Source organism: Macaca thibetana, chromosome 12, assembly GCF_024542745.1.
Source record: "Macaca thibetana thibetana isolate TM-01 chromosome 12, ASM2454274v1, whole genome shotgun sequence".
Taxonomy (NCBI): domain Eukaryota; kingdom Metazoa; phylum Chordata; class Mammalia; order Primates; family Cercopithecidae; genus Macaca; species Macaca thibetana.
Window position 1 is genome coordinate 73,321,706 of NC_065589.1, and position 23,464 is coordinate 73,345,169.

The 23,464-nt window shown below is 38.6% G+C and overlaps 1 protein-coding gene across 2 annotated transcripts in view; it reads right to left on the reverse strand.

Moving 5' to 3' along the window:
* Positions 1 to 23,464, reverse strand: part of PPIG (peptidylprolyl isomerase G) — a 60,245-nt gene that overhangs the window by 24,303 nt on the left and 12,478 nt on the right. For both annotated transcript variants that reach the window (XM_050751444.1, XM_050751443.1), the window contains exons 2-9: positions 16,785 to 16,837; positions 16,373 to 16,449; positions 16,213 to 16,287; positions 14,660 to 14,767; positions 13,657 to 13,701; positions 11,477 to 11,564; positions 4,806 to 4,835; positions 4,576 to 4,715 (exon numbers count right to left, since the gene is read on the reverse strand). In XM_050751444.1, coding sequence (XP_050607401.1) covers positions 4,576 to 4,715; positions 4,806 to 4,835; positions 11,477 to 11,564; positions 13,657 to 13,701; positions 14,660 to 14,767; positions 16,213 to 16,287; positions 16,373 to 16,433 — 547 coding nt within the window. In that variant the 5' untranslated portion in view covers positions 16,434 to 16,449; positions 16,785 to 16,837. The remainder of the gene's footprint in view (positions 1 to 4,575; positions 4,716 to 4,805; positions 4,836 to 11,476; positions 11,565 to 13,656; positions 13,702 to 14,659; positions 14,768 to 16,212; positions 16,288 to 16,372; positions 16,450 to 16,784; positions 16,838 to 23,464) is intronic.

Here is a 23,464-nt window from a genome sequence, read left to right on the forward strand (position 1 = left end):
TATACATTCTTCTCAGCACCACGTCACATTCATTCTAAAACTGACCACATAATTGGAAGTAAAACACTCCTCAGCAAATGCAAAAGAACGGAAATCGTAACAGTCAGTCTCTCAGACCACAGTGCAATCAAATTGGACCTCAAGATTAAGAAACTCACTCAAAACCGCACAATTACACGGAAACTGAACAACCTGCTCCTGAATGACTACTGGGTAAATAACGAAATTAAGGCAGAAATAAGTAAGTTCTTTAAAACCAATGAGAACAAAGACAACGTACCAGAATCTCTGGGACACAGCTAAAGCAGTGTTTAGAAGCAAATTTACAGCACTAAATGCCCACAAGAAAAAGCAGGAAAGATCTAAAATGGATATCCTAACATCAGAATTAAAAGAACTAGAGAAACAAATTCAAAAGCTAGCATGAGACAAGAAATATCTAAGATCAGAGCGGAACTGAAGGAAATAGAGAAACAAAAAACCCTTAAAAAAAAAAAATCAATGAATCCAGGAGCCGGTTTTTGAAAAGATTAACAAAATAGATTCTGGCTAGATGTCTGCTAGCCAGACTAAGAGGAAAATAGAGAAAAATCAAATAGACAAAATAAAAAATGATAAAAGGGAGGTCACCACTGATCCCACAGAAATACAAACTACCATCAGAGAATACTATAAACACCTCTACACAAATACACTAGAAAATCTAGAAGAAATGGATAAATTCCTAGACATATACACCCTTCTAAGACTAAACCAGCAAGAAGTCGAATCCCTGAATACACCAATAACAAGTTCTGAAATTGACGCAGTAATTAATAGCTTACCAACCAAAAAAAGCCCAGGACCAGATGGATTCACAGCCGAATTCTACCAGAGGTACAAAGAGGGGCTGGTACCATTCCTTCTGAAACTATTCCAAAAGGGGGACTCCTCCCTAACTCATTTTATGAGGCCAACATCATCCTGATACCAAAGCCTGGCAGAGACACAAGAAAAAAAAGAAAATTTCAGGCCAATATCCCTGATGAACATCGATGGGAAAATCCTCAATAAAATACTGGCAAACCGAATCCAGCAGCACATCAGAAAGCTTATCTACCACGATTAAGTCAGCTTCACCTCTGGGATGCAAGAATGGTTCAACATACATAAATCAATAAATGTAATCCATCACATAAACAGAACTAATGACTAAAACCACATGATTATCTCAATAGATGCAGAAAAGGCCTTCAATAAAATTCAACAGCCCTTCATGCTAAAAACTGTCAATAAACTAGGTATTGATGAAACATATCTCAAAATAATAAGAGCTACTTATGACAAACCCACAGCTAATATCCTGCTGAATGGACAAAAGCTGGAAACATTCCCTTTGAAAACTGGCACAAGACAAGGACGCCCTCTCTCACCACTCCTATTCAATGTAGTATTGAAAGTTCTGGCCAGGATAATCAGGCAAGAGAAGGAAATAAAGGGTATTCAAATAGGAAGAGAGGAAGTCAAGCTGTCTGTTTGCAGATGACATAATTGTATATTTAGAAAACCCCATCGTCTCAGCCCAAAATCTCCTTAAGCTGATAACCAACTTCAGCAAAGTCTCAGGATATAAAATCAATGTGCAAAAATCACAAGCATTCCTATACACCAATAACACACAAACAGAGAGCCAAATCATGAGTGAACTCCCATTCACAATTGCTACAAAGAGAATAAAATACCTAGGAACACAACTTACATGGAATGTGAAGGACCTCTTCAAGGAGAACTACAAACCACTGCTCAAGGAAATAAGAGAGGACAAAAATGGAAAAATATTTCATGCTTATGGATAGTAAGAATCAATATCATGAAAATGGCCATACTGCCCAAAGTAATTTATAGATTCAATGCTATCTCCATCAAGCTACAATTGACTTTCTTCATAGAATCAGAAAAAAACTGCTTTAAATTTCATATGGAACCAAAAAAGAGCCTGTATAGCCAAGACAATCCTAAGGAAAAGGAACAAAGCTGGAGGCATCATGCTACCTGACTTCAAACTATACTGCAAGGCTACAGTAACCAAAACAGCATGGTACTGCTACCAAAATGGATATATAAATCAATGAAACAGAACAGAGGCCTCGGAAATAACGCCACACATCTACAACCATCTGATCTTTGACAAACCTGACAAAAACAAGCAATGGGAAAAGGATTTCCTATTTAGTAAACGGTGTTTGGAAAACTGGCTAGCCATATGCAAAAAACTGAAACTGGACCCCTTCCTTACACCTTATACAAAAATTAACTCAAGAGATAGATTAAAGACTTAAACATAAGACCTAAAATCATAAAAACCCTAGAAGAAAACCTAGGCAATACCATTCAGGATATAGGCATGGGCAAAGATTTCATGACTAAAACACCAAAAACGATGGCAACAAAAGCCAAAATTGACAAATGGTATCTAATTAAACTAAAGAGCTTCTGCACAGCAAAAGAAGCTATCATCAGAGTGAACAGGCAACCTATAGAACGGGAGATCATTTTTGCTATCTATCCATCTGACAAAGGGCTAATATCCAGAATCTACAAAGAACTTAAACAAACTTACAAGAAAAAAAACAAATAACGCCATCAAAAAGTAGGTGAAGGATATCAACAGACACTTCTCAAAAGAAGACATTTATGTGGCCAACAAACAGGAAAAAAAAAAGCTAATCATCACTGGTCATTAGAGAAAAGCAAATCAAAACCACAATGAGATACCATCTCATGCCAGTTAGAACGGTGATCATTAAACAGTCAGGAAACAACAGATGCTGGAGAGGATGTGGAGAAACAGGAACACCATTACACTGTTCGTGGGAGCATAAATTAGTTCAACCGTTGTGGAAGACAGTGTGGCAATTCCTCAAGGATCTAGAACCAGAAATACCATTTGGCACAGCAATCCCATTACTGGGTATATACCCAAAAGATTATAAATCATTCTTCTATAAAGACACATGCACACATATGTTTACTGCAGCATTATTCAAAATAGCAAAGACTTGTAACAGACCCAAATGCCCATCAATGACAGACAGGATAAGGAAAATGTGGCACATATACACCATGGAATACTATGCAGCCATTAAAAAGGATGACTTCATGTCCTTTTCAGGGACATGGATGAAGCTGGAAACTATCATTCTCAGCAAACTAACACGGGAACAGAAAACCAAACACTGCATGTTCTCACTCAAAAGTGGAAGTTGAACAATGAGAACACATGTACACAGGGAGAGGAACATCACACACTGGGGCATGTCTGGGGGTGGGGGGTCTAGGGGAGGGATAGCATTAGGAGAAATACCTAATGTAGATGACAGGCTGATGGGGTTCAGCAAACCACCATGCCACATGAATACCTATGTAATAAACCTGCATGTTCTGCACATGTATCCCAGAACTTAAAGTATAATAATAATAAAAAAAATTAAAAATAGAACTTGCACATGATCCAGAAATCCCACTACTGGATATATATCCAAAGGAAATGAGATCAGTGTGTTGAAGAGATATCTGCACTCTCATGTTCACTGCTGCATTATTCACAATAGCTAAGATACAGAATCAACCTGTTTCCACCAATAGATGAACGGATTTTTTTTTAAATGTGGTTTATATACACAATGGAATACTATTCAGCCTGTCATCTGGAGCAACATGAATGAACCCAGAGGAAGTTAGTTATGTTATATGAAATAAGCCAGGCACAAAAGGACGAATACCATATGATCTCATCTACATGTGGAATCTAAAAATGTTGAAGTCATAGAAGCAGAGAGAATAGTGGTTCTCATGGGATTAGAGAAGGGAATGTGTTGGACAAATGCTGGTAAAGGATATAAAATTTCAGTTAGCTCAGAGGAATGAGTTCAAGAATTCTACTGTATAACATGATGACTACAACTAATAACAATGTACTGTATTCCTGAAAATCACTGGCCAGGTGCAGTGGCTCACATCTGTAATCCCAGCACTTTGGGAGGCTGAGGCAGGCGGATCACAAGGTCAGGAGTTCGAGACCAGCCTGGCCAATATGGTGAAACCCCATCTCTACTAAAAATACAAAAGTTAGCTGGGTGTGGTGGCGGGCGCCTGTAGTCCCAGCTACTTGGGAGGCTGAGGCAGGAGAATTGCTTGAATCCAGGAGGCGGAGGTTGCAGTGAGCCAAGATCATGCCACTGCACTCCAACCTGGGTGACAGAGTGAGACTGTCTCAAAAAAAAAAAAAAAAAACCCCGCTAAGATGTTAAGAGTTCTCACCACAAAAAGGGGTAATTATGTGAGGCAATATATGTTAATTAGCTCAATTTAGCCAGTCCACAATGTATACATATTTCAAAACACCATATTGTTCACAGTAAGTATATACAATTTTTGTCAACTTAAAAAAGTAAAAAACAAAAGCGCAGAAATACATTTTAAAACAAAAACCTCATTTTTATATCAGCTTGAGTATGAATTTCATGCCAACTATTTAGAATGTCTCTGCTTATTTTGTATGTGTAAGTATTCTTAGAAATATGTACTTCGTTTTACCTTTAGATTTGGGAATCAGCTCTCCACAACTGAGTATCCGTACCTCCGCAAACGGTTTGCTAGCTGCATCTGTTTTCTGGTTTTCAATCTCTCTTACAACTTCTTGGCCAGAGATTACTTGTCCAAAAACAACATGATGCCTAAAGTGTCAAGTAAAAATTATTAAATAAAAGCTTCTTATTTCAAGGTTAATTTAAAACAGGTTGTAAAATAAATAAAATAATCTTTACCCATCTAAATGAGGAGTTGGTTTCGTTGTTCTTTTGGAAGTCATCAGATAGAAGAATAAAAACAAAGTCAGAGAAAAACAAAGTTAGCATCTCTAAAAAGAAAAAGAAAATAACTGTATTGGAAACAAAGCTGAAAACAAAGACATCAACTGCTATCTTAATATAATCATATTACCTCAATCTTAAGGAGAACAGAAGGCAAAATGCTTTCCACATAATGTATTTACCAAACTTGTTCTAATTATAAAAGCAATACCTACTTACTGCTGAAAACTTTTATGTAACTAAAATAGACATTTCAGTGTTATTTCTATCCATTCATGTTTCTTGCACTTGAGTTCTTACTGAATAGTCATAATTGTATAATGTTCTACTATACAGACATATCAAAATTTATGAAACAATTCCACCAGTGTATGAGTTTAACCATAATGCTTTTCAACCTTAAAACATTTTAAACAGTTAAGCACAGACTATATTCTTATGGTCCTCAGACATATACTGTTGGACTTGAACAGAAATGGTTTATATCGTGTTTATAAGTTTTTTTTGTTTTTATTTTTTTGGTTTAGAGAGAGGGTCTCAGGCTGTTGTCCAGGCTGTAGTGCACTGGCACAACCTTGGTTCACTGCATCCTCAACATTCTGGGCTCAAGCTATCCTCCTGCCTCAGCATCCTGAGTAGCTGGGACTATAGGTGCATGCCAGCATGCCTGGCTAATTTTTTATTTTTTGTAGAGACAGGTCTCACTATGGTGCCCAGGCTAGTCTCAAACCTGGGTTCAAGCGATCCTCCCACTTTGACCTTTGAAAGTGCTGGGATTACAAGTATGAGTCACTGTGCCCAACTGAGTGTTTACAAGTTCTTTAATTACCTGCAAGAGATCTGGATTAAGAATTGGGACAAAAATTAAAGTAAGCATTTTTTGGCACATGAAGTTATTTTTTCAAAATCCCATCCCCCCACCATCAACCATAAAGCTACGTAGGTAAGAAGGCTGCTACTCAAATACGTACTAAAAACACTGGTATGAAAATTAAAGATTAGCATTTTATAAGAGTTGTTATTTTAAAAAAACCTTATCAAAAAGCTATTAGAAATTTGAAAAAAGGAGCATAATTTATGCTAATCTTTGATTAAAGCATGTACAATACCACTGAAAAAAGTATAACCTATAGCTGAATTTTTAGGTTTACCTAACTATAAAATTAATGACCTACTATTGTTTCCTCATTGTAACACTATACTCACTTCAACTCACTAAAATCACCTAGAAATGTAAAAACCTAGGTGTACACTATGTATATTCATATAACATGTTACAGTCACAATGTATATATATGATTTGCATTTAGACACAGTTGTTCCCCTCTTCACTGATAACTTTATTTGCAAGTCTGCCTGCTCACTAAAACTTATTTGTAATTCCAAAATTAAAAAATTACAGCTTGTAGTGCTTTCATGGTAATTTACAGATACACACAGAGTGGCAAATAAGTGTGCTGGCAAGGATGTGGAAAAATAAAAACTCCTGTACGTTGCTAATTGGAATGTAGAATGGTGCAACCACTATGGAAAACAGTATGGAAGTTTCTCAAAAAGCTAAAAGGAGTATGACCATATAACCCACCAATTCACTCCTAGGTATATGTTCAAAAGAACCAAAAAAAAAAAGAAACTCAAATGCCAATGCTCACTGCAGCAGTATTCACAATAGTCAAAATGTGAAAACAAGTCAAATGTCCACTAACAGATGAATCAAGAAACATGGTATACACATATAGCAGAGTATTACTCAGCCATAAAAAAAAAAATGGAGTTCAGGCCACGCGCAGTGGTTCATGCCTATAATCCCAGCACTTTCGGAGGCCAAGGCGGGCGGATCATGAGGTCAGGAGATCAAGACCATCCTGGTTAACAAGGTGAAATCCCATCTCTACTAAAAATACAAAAATTAGCCAGGCGTAGTGGTGGGCGCCTATAGTCCCAGCTACTCGGAAGGCTGAGGCAGAATGGCATGAACCCAGGAGGTGGAGCTTGCAGTGAGCCAAGATTGCACCACTGCACTCTAGGCTGGGCAACAGAGAAAGATTCCATCTCAAAAAAAAAATGGAGTTCTGATACATGCTACAATATAAATAAACCTTGGAAACATTAAGTGAAACAAGCCAGATACAAAAGGATAAAAATTGTGGGATTCCACTTAAATAAAATAGTCGAACAGGCAAATTCATAGAAGTTACCAGGGATGGGGGGAAAGGGGAAATGGTACGGAGTCTCTGCAACAATGAAACAATTCTGGAAATAGTGCTGATGGTTGTACAACACTGTTAATACACATGACTCGCCCAGTGGCTCACACCTATAATCCTAGCACTTTGGGAGGCTGAGGCAGTGGGATGACTTGAGCCTAGGAGTTTGAGGCTGCAGTGAGCTATGACTGTGCCACCGCACTCTAGCTTGGCAACAGAGCAAGACTTTGTCTCAAAAAAATACATAACTATAAACAAGACTGAACTGTACACTTACAAATGGTTAAAATGGCAAATCTTCTATATGTTATAGCACAAAAAAAATTTTTTTAAGACTGAAGCTCTCTAAAAATTGAAGTTATTTCCTTTAAAAAACAGAACACAGAAGAAGGGATACCTATGAAATAGGAAGATACGAGGAGAAACCAACATTTAGAGGGAAGATTCTGAGAATATATATGAAGGATTGTATGAACTTAACATAAGAGTTTTGGTTAGTACAGGAAAGATTTTATTTAAAAGAGGAAAATAAATTATAATACTGTGTTGAGAATGTGGTGAAATTAGCATTTACATACTACTGGTGCTACAGTAAACTATCCTTTCCTTTTTTTTTTTTTTTTTTTTTTTGAGACGGAGTCTCGCTCTGTCGCCCAGGCTGGAGTGCAGTGGCCGGATCTCAGCTCACTGCAAGCTCTGCCTCCCAGGTTGACACCATTCTCCTGCCTCAGCCTCCCGAGTAGCCGGGACTACAGGCGCCTGCTACCGCGCCCGGCTAGTTTTTTGTATTTTTTAGTAGAGACGGGGTTTCACCGTGTTAGCCAGGATGGTCTCGATCTCCTGACCTCGTGATCCGCCCATCTCGGCCTCCCAAAGTGCAGGGATTACAGGCTTGAGCCACCGGGCCCGGCCTATCCTTTTCTTTTGAAAATCAACATAACGCCGGGCACGGTGGCTCAAGCCTGTAATCCCAGCATTTTGGGAGGCCGAGACGGGCAGATCACGAGGTCAGGAGATCGAGACCAGCCTGGCTAACACGGTGAAACACCGTCTCTACTAAAAAAATACAAAAAACTAGCCAGGCGAGGTGGTGGGCGCCTGTAGTCCCAGCTACTCGGGAGGCTGAGGCAGGAGAATGGCGTAGACCCGGGAGGCAGAGCTTGCAGTGAGCTGAGATCCGGCCACTGCACTCCAGCCTGGGCAACAGAGCAAGACTCTGTCTCAAAAAAAAAAAAAAAAAAAAAAAAAAAAAGAAAATCAACATAACAAGGCCAGGCGCGGTGGCTCACACCTGTAGTCCCAGCACTTTGGGAGGTTGAGGCAAGTGGATCACCTGAGGTCGGGAGTTCAAGACCAGCCTGACCAACATGGAGAAGCCCTGTCTCTACTAAAAATACAAAATTAGCCAGGCATGGTGGTGCATGCCTGTAATCCTAGCTACTCGAGAGACTGAGGCAGGAGAATCGCTTGAACCTGGGAGGTGGAGGTTGCGGTGAGCGGAGATCGCGCCACTGCACTCTAGCCTGGGCAAAAAGAGCGAAACTGCATCTCAAAAAAAAAAGTCAACATAACAATATATATGGAAAGCCTTAAAAATGTGTAAATAGTTCATTAAACTTCTTAAATATTAAAACTGCATGAAATGATAGGCACAACAATGTTCACTAGAGCAGTTTAAAAAACAGGAAACAAACTGAATGTCCCAAAATAAGATTAATAATGCATAGTACATTCAAGCAAGAGATTAACATGTAGCCATTAAAAAGCTAATATTTAGTGATGTACAGAGATTTACATTATCGCCAAAAGTTGATTATAGAGCAACACTCTATAAACATTTTTAATGCATGGAAAGATGCTCTGGGGATGGGATTTTTGTGTGTGTGGCTTATCTGTGTTTTGTTTTCTTTTTTTTTTTTTTTTTTTTTTTTTTTTTTTTTTTTTTTTTTTTACAATGAAGAGGTAATTGTAAGTTGTTTTATTTGTTTGCTTCTGAGACGGAGTCTTGCTCTGTAGCCCAGGCTGGAGTGTAGTGGCACAACCCTGGCTCACTGCAACCTCTACCTTCCTGCCTCAGCCTCCCAAGTGGCTGGGATTACAGGTGCCTGCAACCACACCCAGCTAATTTTTGTATTTTAGTAGAGACAGGGTTTCACCATGTTGGCCAGGCTGGTCTCGAACACCTGACCTCAAGTGATCCACCCACCTCGGCCTCCCAAAGTGATGGGATTACAGGCGTGAGCCACTGCACCCAGCCATAAATTGTTTTGTTTAAAAAGAAAATCAGAGAGATCCACATTATGTGCAATTGGTTGAATAAACTATGGTATACACAAACAACAGAGTACTATGCAGCTGCAAAAAAGAATAAAAATGATCTCTATAAACTGTTATGGAGTGTTTCAAGGATATACTGTTAAGTGAAGAGTGAAACAGTATACACGGTGTGCCATCTACGGTATAAGGAAGGGAAAGTGAGAAAATGTATACATGTATTTGCTTATGTTTACAAACGGACATACAGGAAGATAAACTGGAAATTAGGTTGGTTATTAACATGGATAGATGGAACTGGGGTGAAAAAAACAAGGAAATGGGAATGAAGTGGAAGGGCTGGGTGAGAGAGACACTTCATAGTATTCTTTTTGTTTTGACTTTGGAAATGTTACTATTTCATAAACTTAAAAAAATGAAAAAAAAAATCAAAATAAGGTAGGAAGGAGAACAAAATGAAATATAATCAGAAAGGAATAAACCTAACACATTTTGAGTGAATCACAAAACCAAACCAAAAAAGAACTAATTTAAGTCACTTTAAAACTTGCTGTTTAACTACCTACACTCAGTCTCAAAACAAAAAAAAGCATAAATAGTGAACTCTAGTTAGTAGGTCCTTATTTACAGCAGTATGGGACGGCAGTTGTTCATTCTAAGATTCAATAAGGATCAGAAATGTTGAAGATAATCAGGCGCCAGATTTCTCACTGTTGAAGAGTTAACAAGTATGGAATAGAGAAACAACAGAATAATCCACATGGTGCTGACAGATTAAATTCCTCAGAGACCAAGAGAGTTCAAGGCTACTGAAGACAGCAAACCTGTACCCATAAGACAGGATTAAAAAAACAGGCATTACTGACAACAGGCCTAGTAACAATTTTTTTTTGTAGTCGGAACTGGAAATCCTTAGCATTTGGAGGTTACAAATAAATTTTAGCGAGAAGGTGAATTCTCAAATACAGAATCTATGAACAGTGAGAACTGACTGCATTTTATTCTTTGTAATTAAGTAACGTATGGAGAAATACTCTGTGTAAACATCTAGTTTCTCACTGAAATCACCCCTTTAAATTTAGCATCAATAGAAGATTCTTGCCTGAGTCAGTCATTACTGTGATGATTACAAAATGGTGACTTTTCTAACTCCATCATTCCTTCTAAATATATTAGCTGACATTCTAATAAGGGAACAGCTTCCCTTCTCTCTCATTATTTAATCATTTATTTATATCAATGTAGACTCCTGGTTCCTATTTGACCATAAACTGATATTACTGTTACTTATTTTGATGCTCAAATTATCCTAATTTGGCTAGTGGGAAACCTTTAACCTGGCTCCTGTATTCTCTTGACAAGTCTCCATTATTTCAAAACATTAGCAGAACAATTTAACTTCCCCTCTATAACAATTTTCCCTCTTTAACAATTCTGTCTAGGTGCCATAGCTCATGTGTGTAATCCCAGCCTGGAGTCTCCAGCCTGGGCAACGCAGGGAGACCCCGTCTCTCCACAAAAAAAAAACTAGCTAGGTGTGGTGGCACACACCTGTAGTCCTATCTACTCGGAAGCCTGAGGTGGGGAGGATTCCTTGAGCCAGGGAGGTCAAGGCTGTGGTGAGCCGTGATTGCGCCACTGCACTCGCCTGGGTGACAGAGCAAGACCTTGTCTCAAAAACAGTAACATAAAAACACAACAAAAAAAATCAATTATTTGTTCCCCCTCCCTCCCTTATAGATTCCTCTCCTATTTATTAGTAATCAACGGCAGGCACACAGAGAAATGGTAGACCAAAAATGGGATTTTTTTTTTTTTTTTGGGTCGGAGTCTCACTCTGTCACCCAGGCCAGAGTGCAGCAGTGCGATCTCAGCTCACTGCAAGCTCTGCCTCCCGGGTTCACGCCATTCTCCTGCCTCAGCCTCCCGAGTAACTGGGACTACAGGCACCCGCCACCACGCCCAGCTAATTTTTTCATATTTTTAGTAGAGACGGGGTTTCACTGTTTTAGCCAGGATGGTCTTGATCTTCTGACCTCGTGATTCGCCCACCTCAGTCTCCCAAAGTGCTGGGATTACAGGCGTGAGTCACCGTGCCCGGCCCAAAAATGGGATGTTTTAAATGATCAGATAATAAATACTTACATGAAAAACTGTGAACCATTTGTATCCTTCCCTCTGTTGGCCATTGATAAGAGAAATTCTTTGTTGTGTTTAACAGCGAAACTCTCGTCTATAGAGAAGGAAAGTTTTCAGTTACATTATAGGTGTAACCGCCAAAAAAAAATTCATTTTCACTTCTATTCACATCTGATGTATTCTTTAGTGCCATACACAACTTAGATGACAAAGTTAGGTTATGAAAGAAGAGAATCAAATATGAATCAATTTCCCCTATCATCTTTTTTTTTTTTTGAGACGGAGTCTCACTCTGTCACCCAGCCTAGAGTGCAGTGGTGCAATCTCGGCTCACTGTAAGCTCCGTCTCCCGGGTTCACGCCATTCTCCTGCCTCAGCCTTCTGAGTAGCTGGGACTACAGGTTCCCACCATCACACCCGGCTAATTTTTGTATTTTTAGTAGAGACGGGGTTTCACCATGTTAGCTAGATGGTCTCGAACTCCTGACCTCGTGATCCGCCCGCCTTGGCCTCCCAAAGTGCTGGGATTACAGGCGTGAGCCACCAAGCCCAGCCTCCCCTCTCATCTGTGTAAGATTCGAATATTATTGATTTCCTATTCTTTACTTATAAAACCCAAATACTATCTCAATTCCCTTCCTTTCCATTTATATTTGTCCTTCACATTTTTGGAAAAGATAACACTACTTTATTTAAATAAAAAAATGAAACTATCTAAACAGTTGAGCACAGTGGTATGTGGCTGTATTCCTAAGCTACTCAGGAGGCTGAAGCAGGACGATCACTGGAGCTCAGGAGCTTGAACCTAAAGTGCACTATGATCACACCCATGAAAAGCCACTGCACTCCAACCTGGGCAACACAGTGAGATCCCATCTCTTAAAAAAAAAAACTGAGAGTCCAGATTAGATTCTTTTACATTTCAATGGTTTCATTTCTGAGCACATAGAGGCACACAGAGTATTATTTAGTCTGGATTCATTAACTTAACCTCTGTCATAGCATCACTTATGCCATAGCAAAGGGAGGAACCTGTTTTCCAAACTTGGGTTAGAATATTAAGAACAAATCATGTAGAATTTTAAACAAAATTTCACTAAATGTCAAAACTGAAAGATGAAAAATATCAAATTATTTCCACATTAAATATGCTTATAGTTTTCCAAATGGTCTTCACATCAACAAAAAAATTCTAGCAAGAAAACTTAAATTTTTGGAAAAGATTATAGTTAAATTTTAGAGTATCAAAGATATTTTTAAAAATTTTCATAGAACAAATGACCTAAAAATTTGGATGTTGTTAGTAAGAAATATTGCTGAATCTCCTTTAATAAAAGTTAAGATGGCCGAGCACGGTGGCTCAAGGCTGTAATCCCAGCACTTTGGGAGGCCGAGACGGGCGGATCACGAGGTCAGGAGATCGAGACCATCCTGGCTAACACGGTGAAACCCCGTCTCTACTAAAAATACAAAAAATTAGCCAGGTGAGGTGGCAGGCGCCTGTAGTCCCAGCTACTCAGGAGGCTGAAGCAGGAGAATGTCGTAAACCCGGGAGGCAGAGCTTGTAGTGAGCTGAGATCCGGCCACCGCACTCCAGCCTGGGCGACAGAGCAAGACTGCGTCTCAAAAATAATAATAATAATAATGATAATAATAATAAAAGTTAAGATTGATCTATGGAAGTTCCTATTCTAGTACTAAAATTCTAAGAATTAAGTACAGATCGGCCGGGCGCGGTGGCTCAAGCCTGTAATCCCAGCACTTTGGGAGGCCGAGACGGGCGGATCACGAGGTCAGGAGATCGAGACCATCCTGGAGAATGGCGTAAACCCGGGGGGCGGAGCTTGCAGTGAGCTGAGATCCGGCCACTGCACTCCAGCCCGGGCGACAGAGCCAGACTCCGTCTCAAAAAAAAAAAAAAAAAAAAAAAAAAAAAAAAAAAAAAAAAAGAATTAAGTACAGATCATAGAAACCCTTTCAAATCATATGTTGTAAAAATGTCCTAAGAAGAAAAAACCCCATCTCTACAAAAAGCAATTTTTTACCAGAAAATTAACTTTCAGATTAGTTGAAGGCAGCGAGACATTAGTATACTCTTTAATGAATAATGTTATTGATTCCATAGAGAATAAAATAGAATAAAAGAGAAAACATTTAAAACATAATATAAATGTAAACATTTTTACCTTCAAAAAATCCTCCATAGATAGATTCCCCTCCTCGTCCATTTCCTAAAAATGAAAAACATACTCTTTTAACTCTCAAGATAACAAGTGCCTCAAAGGTGATACCTAAACAAAATACTTCTTAAAAAGTAGATTTTTAAATAATTTTGAATTAACAATATTTGAAGATTGCAGAAAATCATAAAAGATATTAATGTCAATAATGCAAGATCCCAAATTTCTTTCTTTCCCCTATGCTATGATAGTAAGAATGTGACAAAGACTATTAAAATATATTTTAAAAAAGAACTTTCAGATTCTAATTATGATTATGCAGGTCTTGCAACAGGTTAACATTTTTTCAACATGTTTTAAAAGTAGTTTTGATATTTTTACAATAAAAAAGTAAAAATGTTATTGTAGTAAGGATTACCACTTGTGACAAAATCAAACACATACACTTGACAGATTACTGAGATGAATGCAGTGTTTTGTTTTGTATCCAGAAGCCTATTTCTGAAATTAATTCATGTGTCAAAGGTAAAATTATTTTTTATAAGCTTTCTGTTTTTTTTTTTTTTTTTTTTTTTGAGACAGAGTCTTGCTCTGTCGCTCAGGCTGGAGTTCAGTGGCACGATCTCGGCTCACCGCAACCTCTGCCTTTCGGGTTCCTGCCTCAGCCTCCCGAGTAGCTGGGACTACAGGCACACGCCATCACGCCGGGTAAATTTTTGTATTTTTAGTAAAGGCAGGGTTTCAGCATGTTGTCCAGGCTGGTCTTGAACTACTGACCTCGTGATTTGCCCGCCTTGGCCTCCTAAAGTGCTGGGATTATAGGCATGAGCCACCATGGCCAGCCTATGAGCTTCCTTCTTTTACATATTTCTATGAGTACTTCTAATTGACCAAAGATTAAATGGAGTGAGAGTGACAAGAACATTGGACTATAACTTCTAGGGACTTGTCTAACTTTGAGATCTGTGATATTTAACAGAAAATAATACATGATTTTTCCAAGTCTCACCTTCACTGAAGTCACCACCTTGAACCATAAAATCCTTGACAACTCTGTGAAAGAGACAACTCTTATAATGTAATGGTTTCTGAGTTGATTTCCCGGTCCCCTTTTCACCTATAGAGATAAAAAATTAGGACATTTAATAGAAAGGAAATCAAAGGAGTATGAAAGCAAAATAAATGTAAATATGCCTCTCTTGAACCTTACAGACTAAAAAAAATCATATTTTCATTCCTTTCAGGAATTTTTTTAAAACATTCATTTAAAAAATCACCCATGTATTTCTGGAGAATGTAGAAATCAATCTCAAATAATATACCATTAAAACTAATATTTGTTTTTGGTTTTTTTTTGAGACAGAGTCTAGCTCTGTCACCTAGGCTACAGTGTGGTGGCACTATCTTGGCTCACTACAACCTCTGCCTCCTGGGTTCAAGTGATTCTCCTGCCTCAGCCTCCCGAGTGGCTGGGATTACAGGCGCCTGCCACCACACCCAGCTCATTTTTTTTAGTAGAGACGGAATTTCACCACGTTGGCCAGGGTGGTCTCAAAGTCCTGACCTCAAGTGATCCGCCCACCTCAGCCTCCCAAACTGCTGGGATTACAGGCATGAGCCACCGCGCCCGGCCTCTATTTTTTTTAATTGAGACAGGGTCTCACTCTTGTTGCTCAGGCTGGAGTGCAGTGGAGTGATCTTGGCTCACTGCTACCTCCGCCTCCTGGGCAATTCTCCCACCTCAGCCTCCAGAGTAGCTGGGATTACAGGCGCACACCACCATGCCCGGCTGATTTTTGGTATTTATTTTATTTTTTTGAGACAGAGTTTCATTCTTGTTGCCCAGGCTGGAGAGCAATGGTGCGATCTCGACTCACTGCAACCTCCACCTAGGGATCATGTGATTCTCTGCCTCAGCCTCCCGAGTGGCTGGGATTACAGACACCCACTATCACACCTGGCTAATTTTTGTATTTTGAGTAGAGATGGGGTTTCACTATGTTTGCCGGGCTGGTCTCAAGCTCCTGACATCAGGTGATCTGCCCGCCTTGGCCTTCCAAAGTGCTGGGATTATAGGCGAGTCACCACGCCTGGCCAATTTTTTGTATTTTTAGTAGAGACAGGGTTTCACCATGTTAGCCAGGATTGTCTTGAACTCCTGACCTCAAGTGATCCACCCACCTCGGCCTCCCAAAGTGCTGGGATTACAGATGTAACCCACCATGCCCAGTCACACCATGCCCAGTCATAATATTTCTAAGAATTACTTTCATGCCCTAGTCACTGCTGTGTAATCTTCATGTTAACAGAAAAGAAGTAATATGCATGGAGAAATCTAAAATAGGGTAAATAAAAAATTAAAGCAAGCTATGCCAGGTATGGTAGCTCACACCTGTATCCCAGCTGAGGAAGCTTACGTGTAAGGATTGATGAGCCCAGGAGTTCTAGTCCAGTTGGACAATGTTGCAAGATCCTGTCTCTTAAAAAAAAGAAGAAAAAAAAAAAAAAGCAAACCACAGTCAACTGAGACTACTATTAGGGCAGTTGAAAATGTGAACAAACCTGTACAAAGACAACGAAAGTTCTCGCATGTTTTGGGGCACACATCAGAAAATAATTCAAAGACAACTCTTCCAGCTGAAAAAGAAGGTAGTTGGTTTAAACTTCTTTACTAATTTAAAATATTAAACACCCATTTATAAATGTTAACTAATATTCTTACCAGGTTGATTGTTAATGGCAATGTCAAAAAAACATCGAGGACGTTGAACCTTTATTCCCATGGCTCCAATACTTAATCTATGAGTAAAATACAGTTTCAGACAAGCAGACTAAAATAGCAAAGATCTTTCACAAATTTCTGGAAAAAAAATTCTGTGAAACAAAATTAGAAATACAGTTTGAATTTATTTTGATATTTATTTCTATGAGGTAAATCACATGGATTATTAGTGCTTTCTTTTTAGAGATTAGATTGCATTTTGTGAAGCAACTAGAAAAGACTTGAAAGTTAAGCCTTAACCATTATTATGTAATCAACTTTCTATTTATCAACCAGAATATAGATTAATAGCCCAAACAGAAAATTGTATTAACTCTGTATGATTAGTGAACTTATTCAATAAGCAGATTACCTTCAAATGAAGAAAAGACCCAAAAAACCCAAGGACAACTGATCCCTGTGCTCCTAGAAAACAAAAATGAGAGTTCTGATTAAAATATGAGATTTTTAAGAAGCAAAATCACACAAGAAGAAAAAGTGGGGTATTTTAACAACAGTATGGTATTTTTAAATAGTATATGTGGTAGATTTACATTTTGAGTAAAAGCACAACATTCAATTTTACATATGAGGGTACTTTCTGATTATGAGCAACAGCCTTTACTGATATGCTAGTATAGACACAAAAAATACCAAAGAGATATTCTGTGTAACAGCTTTATTTCTATAACAGAAAGCTATTATTTAACAGACATTATTTTGATAAGGGATTTATTTTAAGGACTTAAAAAGCTGAATTGTAATACTTGGTGGAAGATGATAGGGTAAGGTAAAGTGTAGAAGAAACAAAGGCAGTAAGTGTAAATAGTGTCCAAAATTATGGACTCTAAAAATGACAGTTTCATATGCTATGTATGCCATGTTACACTTCAATAAAATTTACTTTATTAAAAATAATTAATATATCTAAGACAAAACTGTTTACTCTTCTACCTCCATTCCCTTGAATACTCAGTAAACATTACCATTGCCCAAGCCAACTGCTGAGGCTGAAAAACTGGGGGTCATCTTTGGTTCTACTTTCCCTCATACCTCATTATCCAAACCATTAGGAAGGTAATTTGGCTCTAGCTTCAAAAATTATCCCAAAAGTTCTCATTACCTTTACCATTATCATTTCTTATCTAGGCTACTCCAATAGCCTCCTAAGTAGTTTCTCTTATTTTACTCCTAATTCTACACTGCCTCTTCTCCACAAAATAGCCAGAGTGGAATGATTCTTTTAAAACACAAATCTTATCATATCATTCCTCTGCCTAAAACTGTCTTACCATTCATCTGAAAAGTTTTAGCATGGATTTTAAGGCTCTAGTCTGGCACTGCTCAATAAAAACATGAGCCACCCAGGTAAATTAAAATTTTTCAGTAGCCACATTTTGACAAATAAAAACAGTCTAATTGTAATATATTTTATTTAACTCAGTATGTACAGATTGAATATCTTTTAGAGGAAATGCTTGGAACCAGAAGTGTTTTAGATTTTTTTTTTTTGAATTTTGGAATATTTGCATACACATGAGATATCCTGGGGATGGGACACAGTTTAAACACAAAATTCATTTATATTTCAAACATACCATACCTTATGCACACAGCCTGAATTATATGTGTAATTTTATACAATTTAAATAATTTTGTGCTTGAAACAAAGTTTGTATTAAGTACTTATGTGTGAAATTTTCAATTCTGACGCTCAAAAAGTTTCCATTTTTGGACCTCAGATTTTCAGATTAGTGATGTCCAAACAGTAATGTTATGGATATACAGGTAATAACCAGTATGTCCAAACTATTACCACTTCAGAATATAATAAACAAAATGTTACTGTGATTTTTTTTTTTTGGTACAAGTCTTTGGAAATCCATTGTATATTTTATCCTTGAAGCATATCTCAATTCAGACTAGCCACATTTCAAGTGCTCAAAAAGCACATGTGGCTTGTGGCTACTGTAATTTCAATTATATGGCTCTAAATATTTTAGCTCCTGTTCACCTCTAGGCATTTTCCTCAACTTCATTTCCTAACATCTTCTAATATTTTCCTCAACTTTATTTCAGCTACATTGGTATCCTGCTGGGTTATCCCCCACTCCCCACCCTCAACATCCCATAGCCTACTCTTTCATCAAGTCCTTTACATTTGCTGTTCCCTCCACCTGGAATGCTCTCAAACCATCTTCACATCGTTCACCCCCTTGTTGCTCAGGAATCACCTTCTCATAGAGACCCATTCGTAGTCTACTGTATTCAAGAAAGGAGCTCTCATCCTCCTAACACTTTACATCCTCTTATTCTGCTTTTTCTTCCAAGCATTTCTTGCTAATTGGTATTCAATTTTTATATCCATCTTCTCTCACTAGAATACAAGTTCCATGATGTGATAAACCTGAATTTTCAGTCTTACTCCCTTCTCAATTCTTAGTGCTCAAACAGTGCTTGGCATATGACAAGAAATCAGTATTTATTAAATGAATGAACAAATGTGAGAGGACAGGCATAAGTGAGAATGCAAAATTGTAGTAACAACAAAAAAACGGAAACACTCAAAATATCTTACAATAGGAGAGAAACTGAACAAATTATGGTATAAAATGCTATTTAATACTATATGGCAGTTCCATTGTAACACAGGCCAAGAAAGCTACTATTTAGTTCAAAATAAACAAAAAAGTAAATTGCACATAAGTATTTCCTTTAACACCATAAAATAATACCCTATTTCTACAGAGAGAGATCTTGAGAATACTATATATACCAAACTCCTCACAGAATCTCTGCAAAAGGCACTGAGTCTAGGAATGGAAGTCACTGGGGGCCTTCAGCTTTATGTATAAGGTTTGAATTTTTGCAATAAGAATATGTCCATGTATTAGTTTTTCAACTTAAAATTGATAACCTAAATCTGAAAACCCCAAATCTGAAATTTTTTGAGTGCCAAAAAGACACCCAAAGGAAATGCTCATTGGAGCATTTTGGATTTTCAGAATTGGAAGGTTCAACTGGTAAGTATATTGCAAACATTCCAAAATCAGAAAAAAATCAGAAATCAGCAATAATATGGTACAAAGCATTTTGGATAAGAGGTACTCAACTAGTGCTGCTGTTTAACATTCAAAGAGCTCAGGAGGCTGGGAGCAGTGGCTCACACCTGTAATCCCAGCACTTTGGGAGGCTAACGCAGGCAGATTGCTTAAAGTCCAGCAGTTCGAGACCAGCCTGGGCAACATGGCAAAACCCTGTCTCCACAGAAAATACAAAAATCAGCCAGGCATGGTGGCACACGTCTGTAGTCCCAGCTACTGGAGACGCTCAGGTGGGAGGATCACTTGAGCCAGGGAGGCGGAGGTTGCAGTCAGCCAAGATTAAGCCACTGTACTCCAGCCTGGGTGACAGAGTGAGACCCCGTTTCAAAAAAAAAAAAAAAAAATGATTTTTTTCCCCCTCACAAAATGGGTACCTCCCCCACAAAACAGAAACTAAGAAAAGTACTTGCGAATATTTACCTGAACCCTGGATATTAAATAGCTTTTTAGATTCACTAATGAAGTAAATAATGGGGATAAACAGATCTGAACTTACGAAAAAAATTATTTCTATTTGTCTATGTAAAATTAAAAAGAAAAAAATTGGGGAAAATACACTGTCATAGTTGCTGAGAATATTAATTTTCTTACTGTGTAACAGTGCTTAGCAATGAGGGCACTAGGGCGATTCATTGAATAGAGCTATCCAACTCACTGCAGAACCTTAAGCAACCCTTGCCCTATTAAATATCAGTCACTGTGACAACCAAAACCTTTCACTGTCCATCTATCAAATTAAAGTTCAAAGGACACCTAAGAGTATATGAGCAGAGAATTCACAAAAAGTGAAATAACAAAAAAACATAAAAGGCACCAGCAGTTTTGTTAAGCAACTTGGCATTACAGACCAAGAATCTTAAATATATTCATATTCATCGTACCTTTTAACATTTTACTAATTCTATGTACTGGAATATCTGTAAAGGCAACCATTTAAAATAAAATAGTCCTTGGGTTTTTTTTTTTTTAAATAACAGTAAGCACAAACAACTTAAATGTCTAACACAATAGTTAAGTATGGACTGTCTAAGAAAATAAGCTTTTTAAAACATAAAAAAATTGCTAAATGCCACATGAAAAAAGGTAATTGTACAGTAGTAAGAATTACTTAAAAAATACCCCATGAAATGAAATACTATCTATGAAAAATCATAATCTTACATATTAAAATTACAAAGGTAACATTTTTTTACCAGTTGGATTGACAAAAATAAAAAATGTTGACCATATTCATTGTTATTGCTGGTGAAGGGATAAACTGAATTACTTGATTGCCAATTTGACAACAAACATCCATATTGCAAACGCATTTAATACTCTCTGACTCGGTAATTCCACTTCTAGGAATTTACTTTATGTACATCCTTACACATTTGCAAAATAAGATATGTGCAAGGTTATTCAATATACCATAATTTGTAGTAGTAAAAGGCTGTAAACCTAAATGTCCATCAAGGAGAGAGAGGTTATATAAATATAAGCCTATATTTATATAAATATAAATATTTATAATTTAATGTATATATAATTTATGATATATAACACAAATTAATTTAATAAATATAAATCAGGTATACCATTGTATACCTGTAGAATGTACAAAGCTATTAAAAAGAATGAGCAATCTGTTTATGTACTGCTGTCTCCAAGATAGGGAGAACTATCTCCTAAAATCTGTAAATGTTAACTTACTTTGTTAAATGAAAAATAAAAGGCCAGATGCAGTGGCTCACACTTCAGAAGGCTGAGACAGGTGGATTGCTTGAGTCCAGGAGTTCGAGACCAGTCTGGGCAACATGGCAAAACCCTGCCTCTACAAAAAATACAAAAATTAGCCAAGCATGGTGCCTGTAGTCCCAGCTACCTGGGAGGCTGAGGCAAGAGGATCATTTGGGCCCAGGATGCAGAGGTTGCAGTGAGATGAGATTATGCCATGGCACTCCAGGCTGGGCAACAGAGTGGGATCCTGTATCCAAAAAAAAAAAAAGAAAAGTTGCCCAGGCATGGTGGCTCATGCTTACAATCCCAGCACTTAGGAAAGCTGAGGCAGGAGGATTGAAACACAAGCCTGGGAAACATGGGGAGAACTTTGTTTCTATTTAAAACAAACAAGCAAGGTACAGAAGTGTGTATGATATTACTGTCTTTGTATATTTTTAAAAGAAGAGACGGTTGGGCGCGATGGCTCATGCCTGTAATCCCAGCACTTTGGGAGGTCAAGGCAGGTGGATCACTTGAGATCAGGAGTTTGAGAGCAGCCTGGCCAACATGGCGAAATCCTGTCTTTACCAAAAATATAAATAATTAGCCAGGTGTGGTGGTGGCACACGCATGCCTGTAGTCCCAGCTACTCGGGAGGTTCAAGCACAAGAATTGCTTGAACTCAGGATGCGGAGGTTGTGTGAGCCAAAATTGCACCGCTGCACTCCAGCCTGGGCGACAGAGTGAGACTGCCTCAAAAAAAAAAAAAAAGAAGACAGAAAAACGAAAGTGGGGCCACGCATGCTGGCGTGCACCTGCAGTCCTAGCTACTCAGGAGGATCAGGTGCAAGGACTCTGAGCCCAGGACTCTGAGGCTGCAGTGAGCTATGGTAGTATCACTGCACTCCAGCCTGAGACCCTGTCTCCAAAAACAAAATTAAATTAAATTTTACAAGTATGTATTTGTTTGTTAAACAAAAAGGCATCTAGGGAGAGAGAAAATGGGTAACTGGAAAAGAGGGCTAAGATTTTTCACTTTATAACCTCGTGTTTTCAATTTTATACCACATGAATATATTATCTATTAAAAATTATTATAACATATCCCACTGCTAGGTATATACTCAAAAGAAAGGAAATCGTATATCCAGGAGATATCTTCACTCCTATGTTTACTGCAGCACTATTCATAATATCCAAGATTTGGAAGTAACTTAAGTATCTATCAACAGATTACCAGATAAAGAATATGTGGGCCGGGTGTGGTGGTTCAAACCTGTAATCTCAGCACTTTGGGAGGCGGAGGTGGGCAGATTACCTGAGGTCAGGAGTTCAAGACCAGCCTGGCCAACATGGTGAAATCCTGTCTCTACTAAAAATACAAAAACGAGCTGAGCATAATGGCGCGTGCCTGTAGTCCGGGCTACTCTCAGGAGGCTGAGGCAGGAGAACCGCTTAAACCTGGGAGGCAGAGATTGCAGTGAGTTGAGATTGTGCCACAGCACTCCAGCCTGGGCCTGGGCGAAAAAGTAAGACTCCGTCTAAGAAAAAAAATGGACCAGAAGAGATATTAGTGCTGGTTGGGTGGTTCCAAAGGCAGACACTGTTGGGCGATTGCTGCATTAGGTGACTCCTGGAGCCTTCAAGTCTTCAATTTTCCTGAGGTTTCATGCGGAGTGAGGCCCTTCAGGCTGCTGAGTGTTACAAGAAAGTTCTCCGCTTTTCTGCCTCACCGAGCAGCCTGAAGGAGGTGAGGTGAGATTTCTGCTGGCATTACCTCTGGCACCATCTGCTTTTCCCCAAGGCCAAGGTTTCCCTGGGATCTGGGGGTTCAGGCCACTCAAAACAGAATTTTCAGGCAGGTGCGAAGGCTCATGCCTATAATCCCAGCACTTTGGAAGGCCAAGGCGGGCGGATCATCTGAGGTCGGGCGTTTGAGACCAGCCCGGCCAACGTGGTGAAACCCCGTCTCTACTAAAAATACAAAATTTAGCAGGGCGTGGTGACGTGTGCGTGTAATCCCAGCTACCTGGGAGGCTGAGGCAGGAAAATTTCTGGAACCCAGGGGGCAAAGAGAGGTTGCAGTGAGCCAAGATCGCGCCACTGCACTCCAGCCTGGGCAAGAGTGAGACTTCGTCTAAAAAAAAAAAAAAAACAACAAAAAAAAACCCACAAAGGCCTGGTGCAGTGGCTCACGCCTGTAATCCCAGTACTTTCAGAGGCCGAGGCGAGCGGATCATCTGAGGTC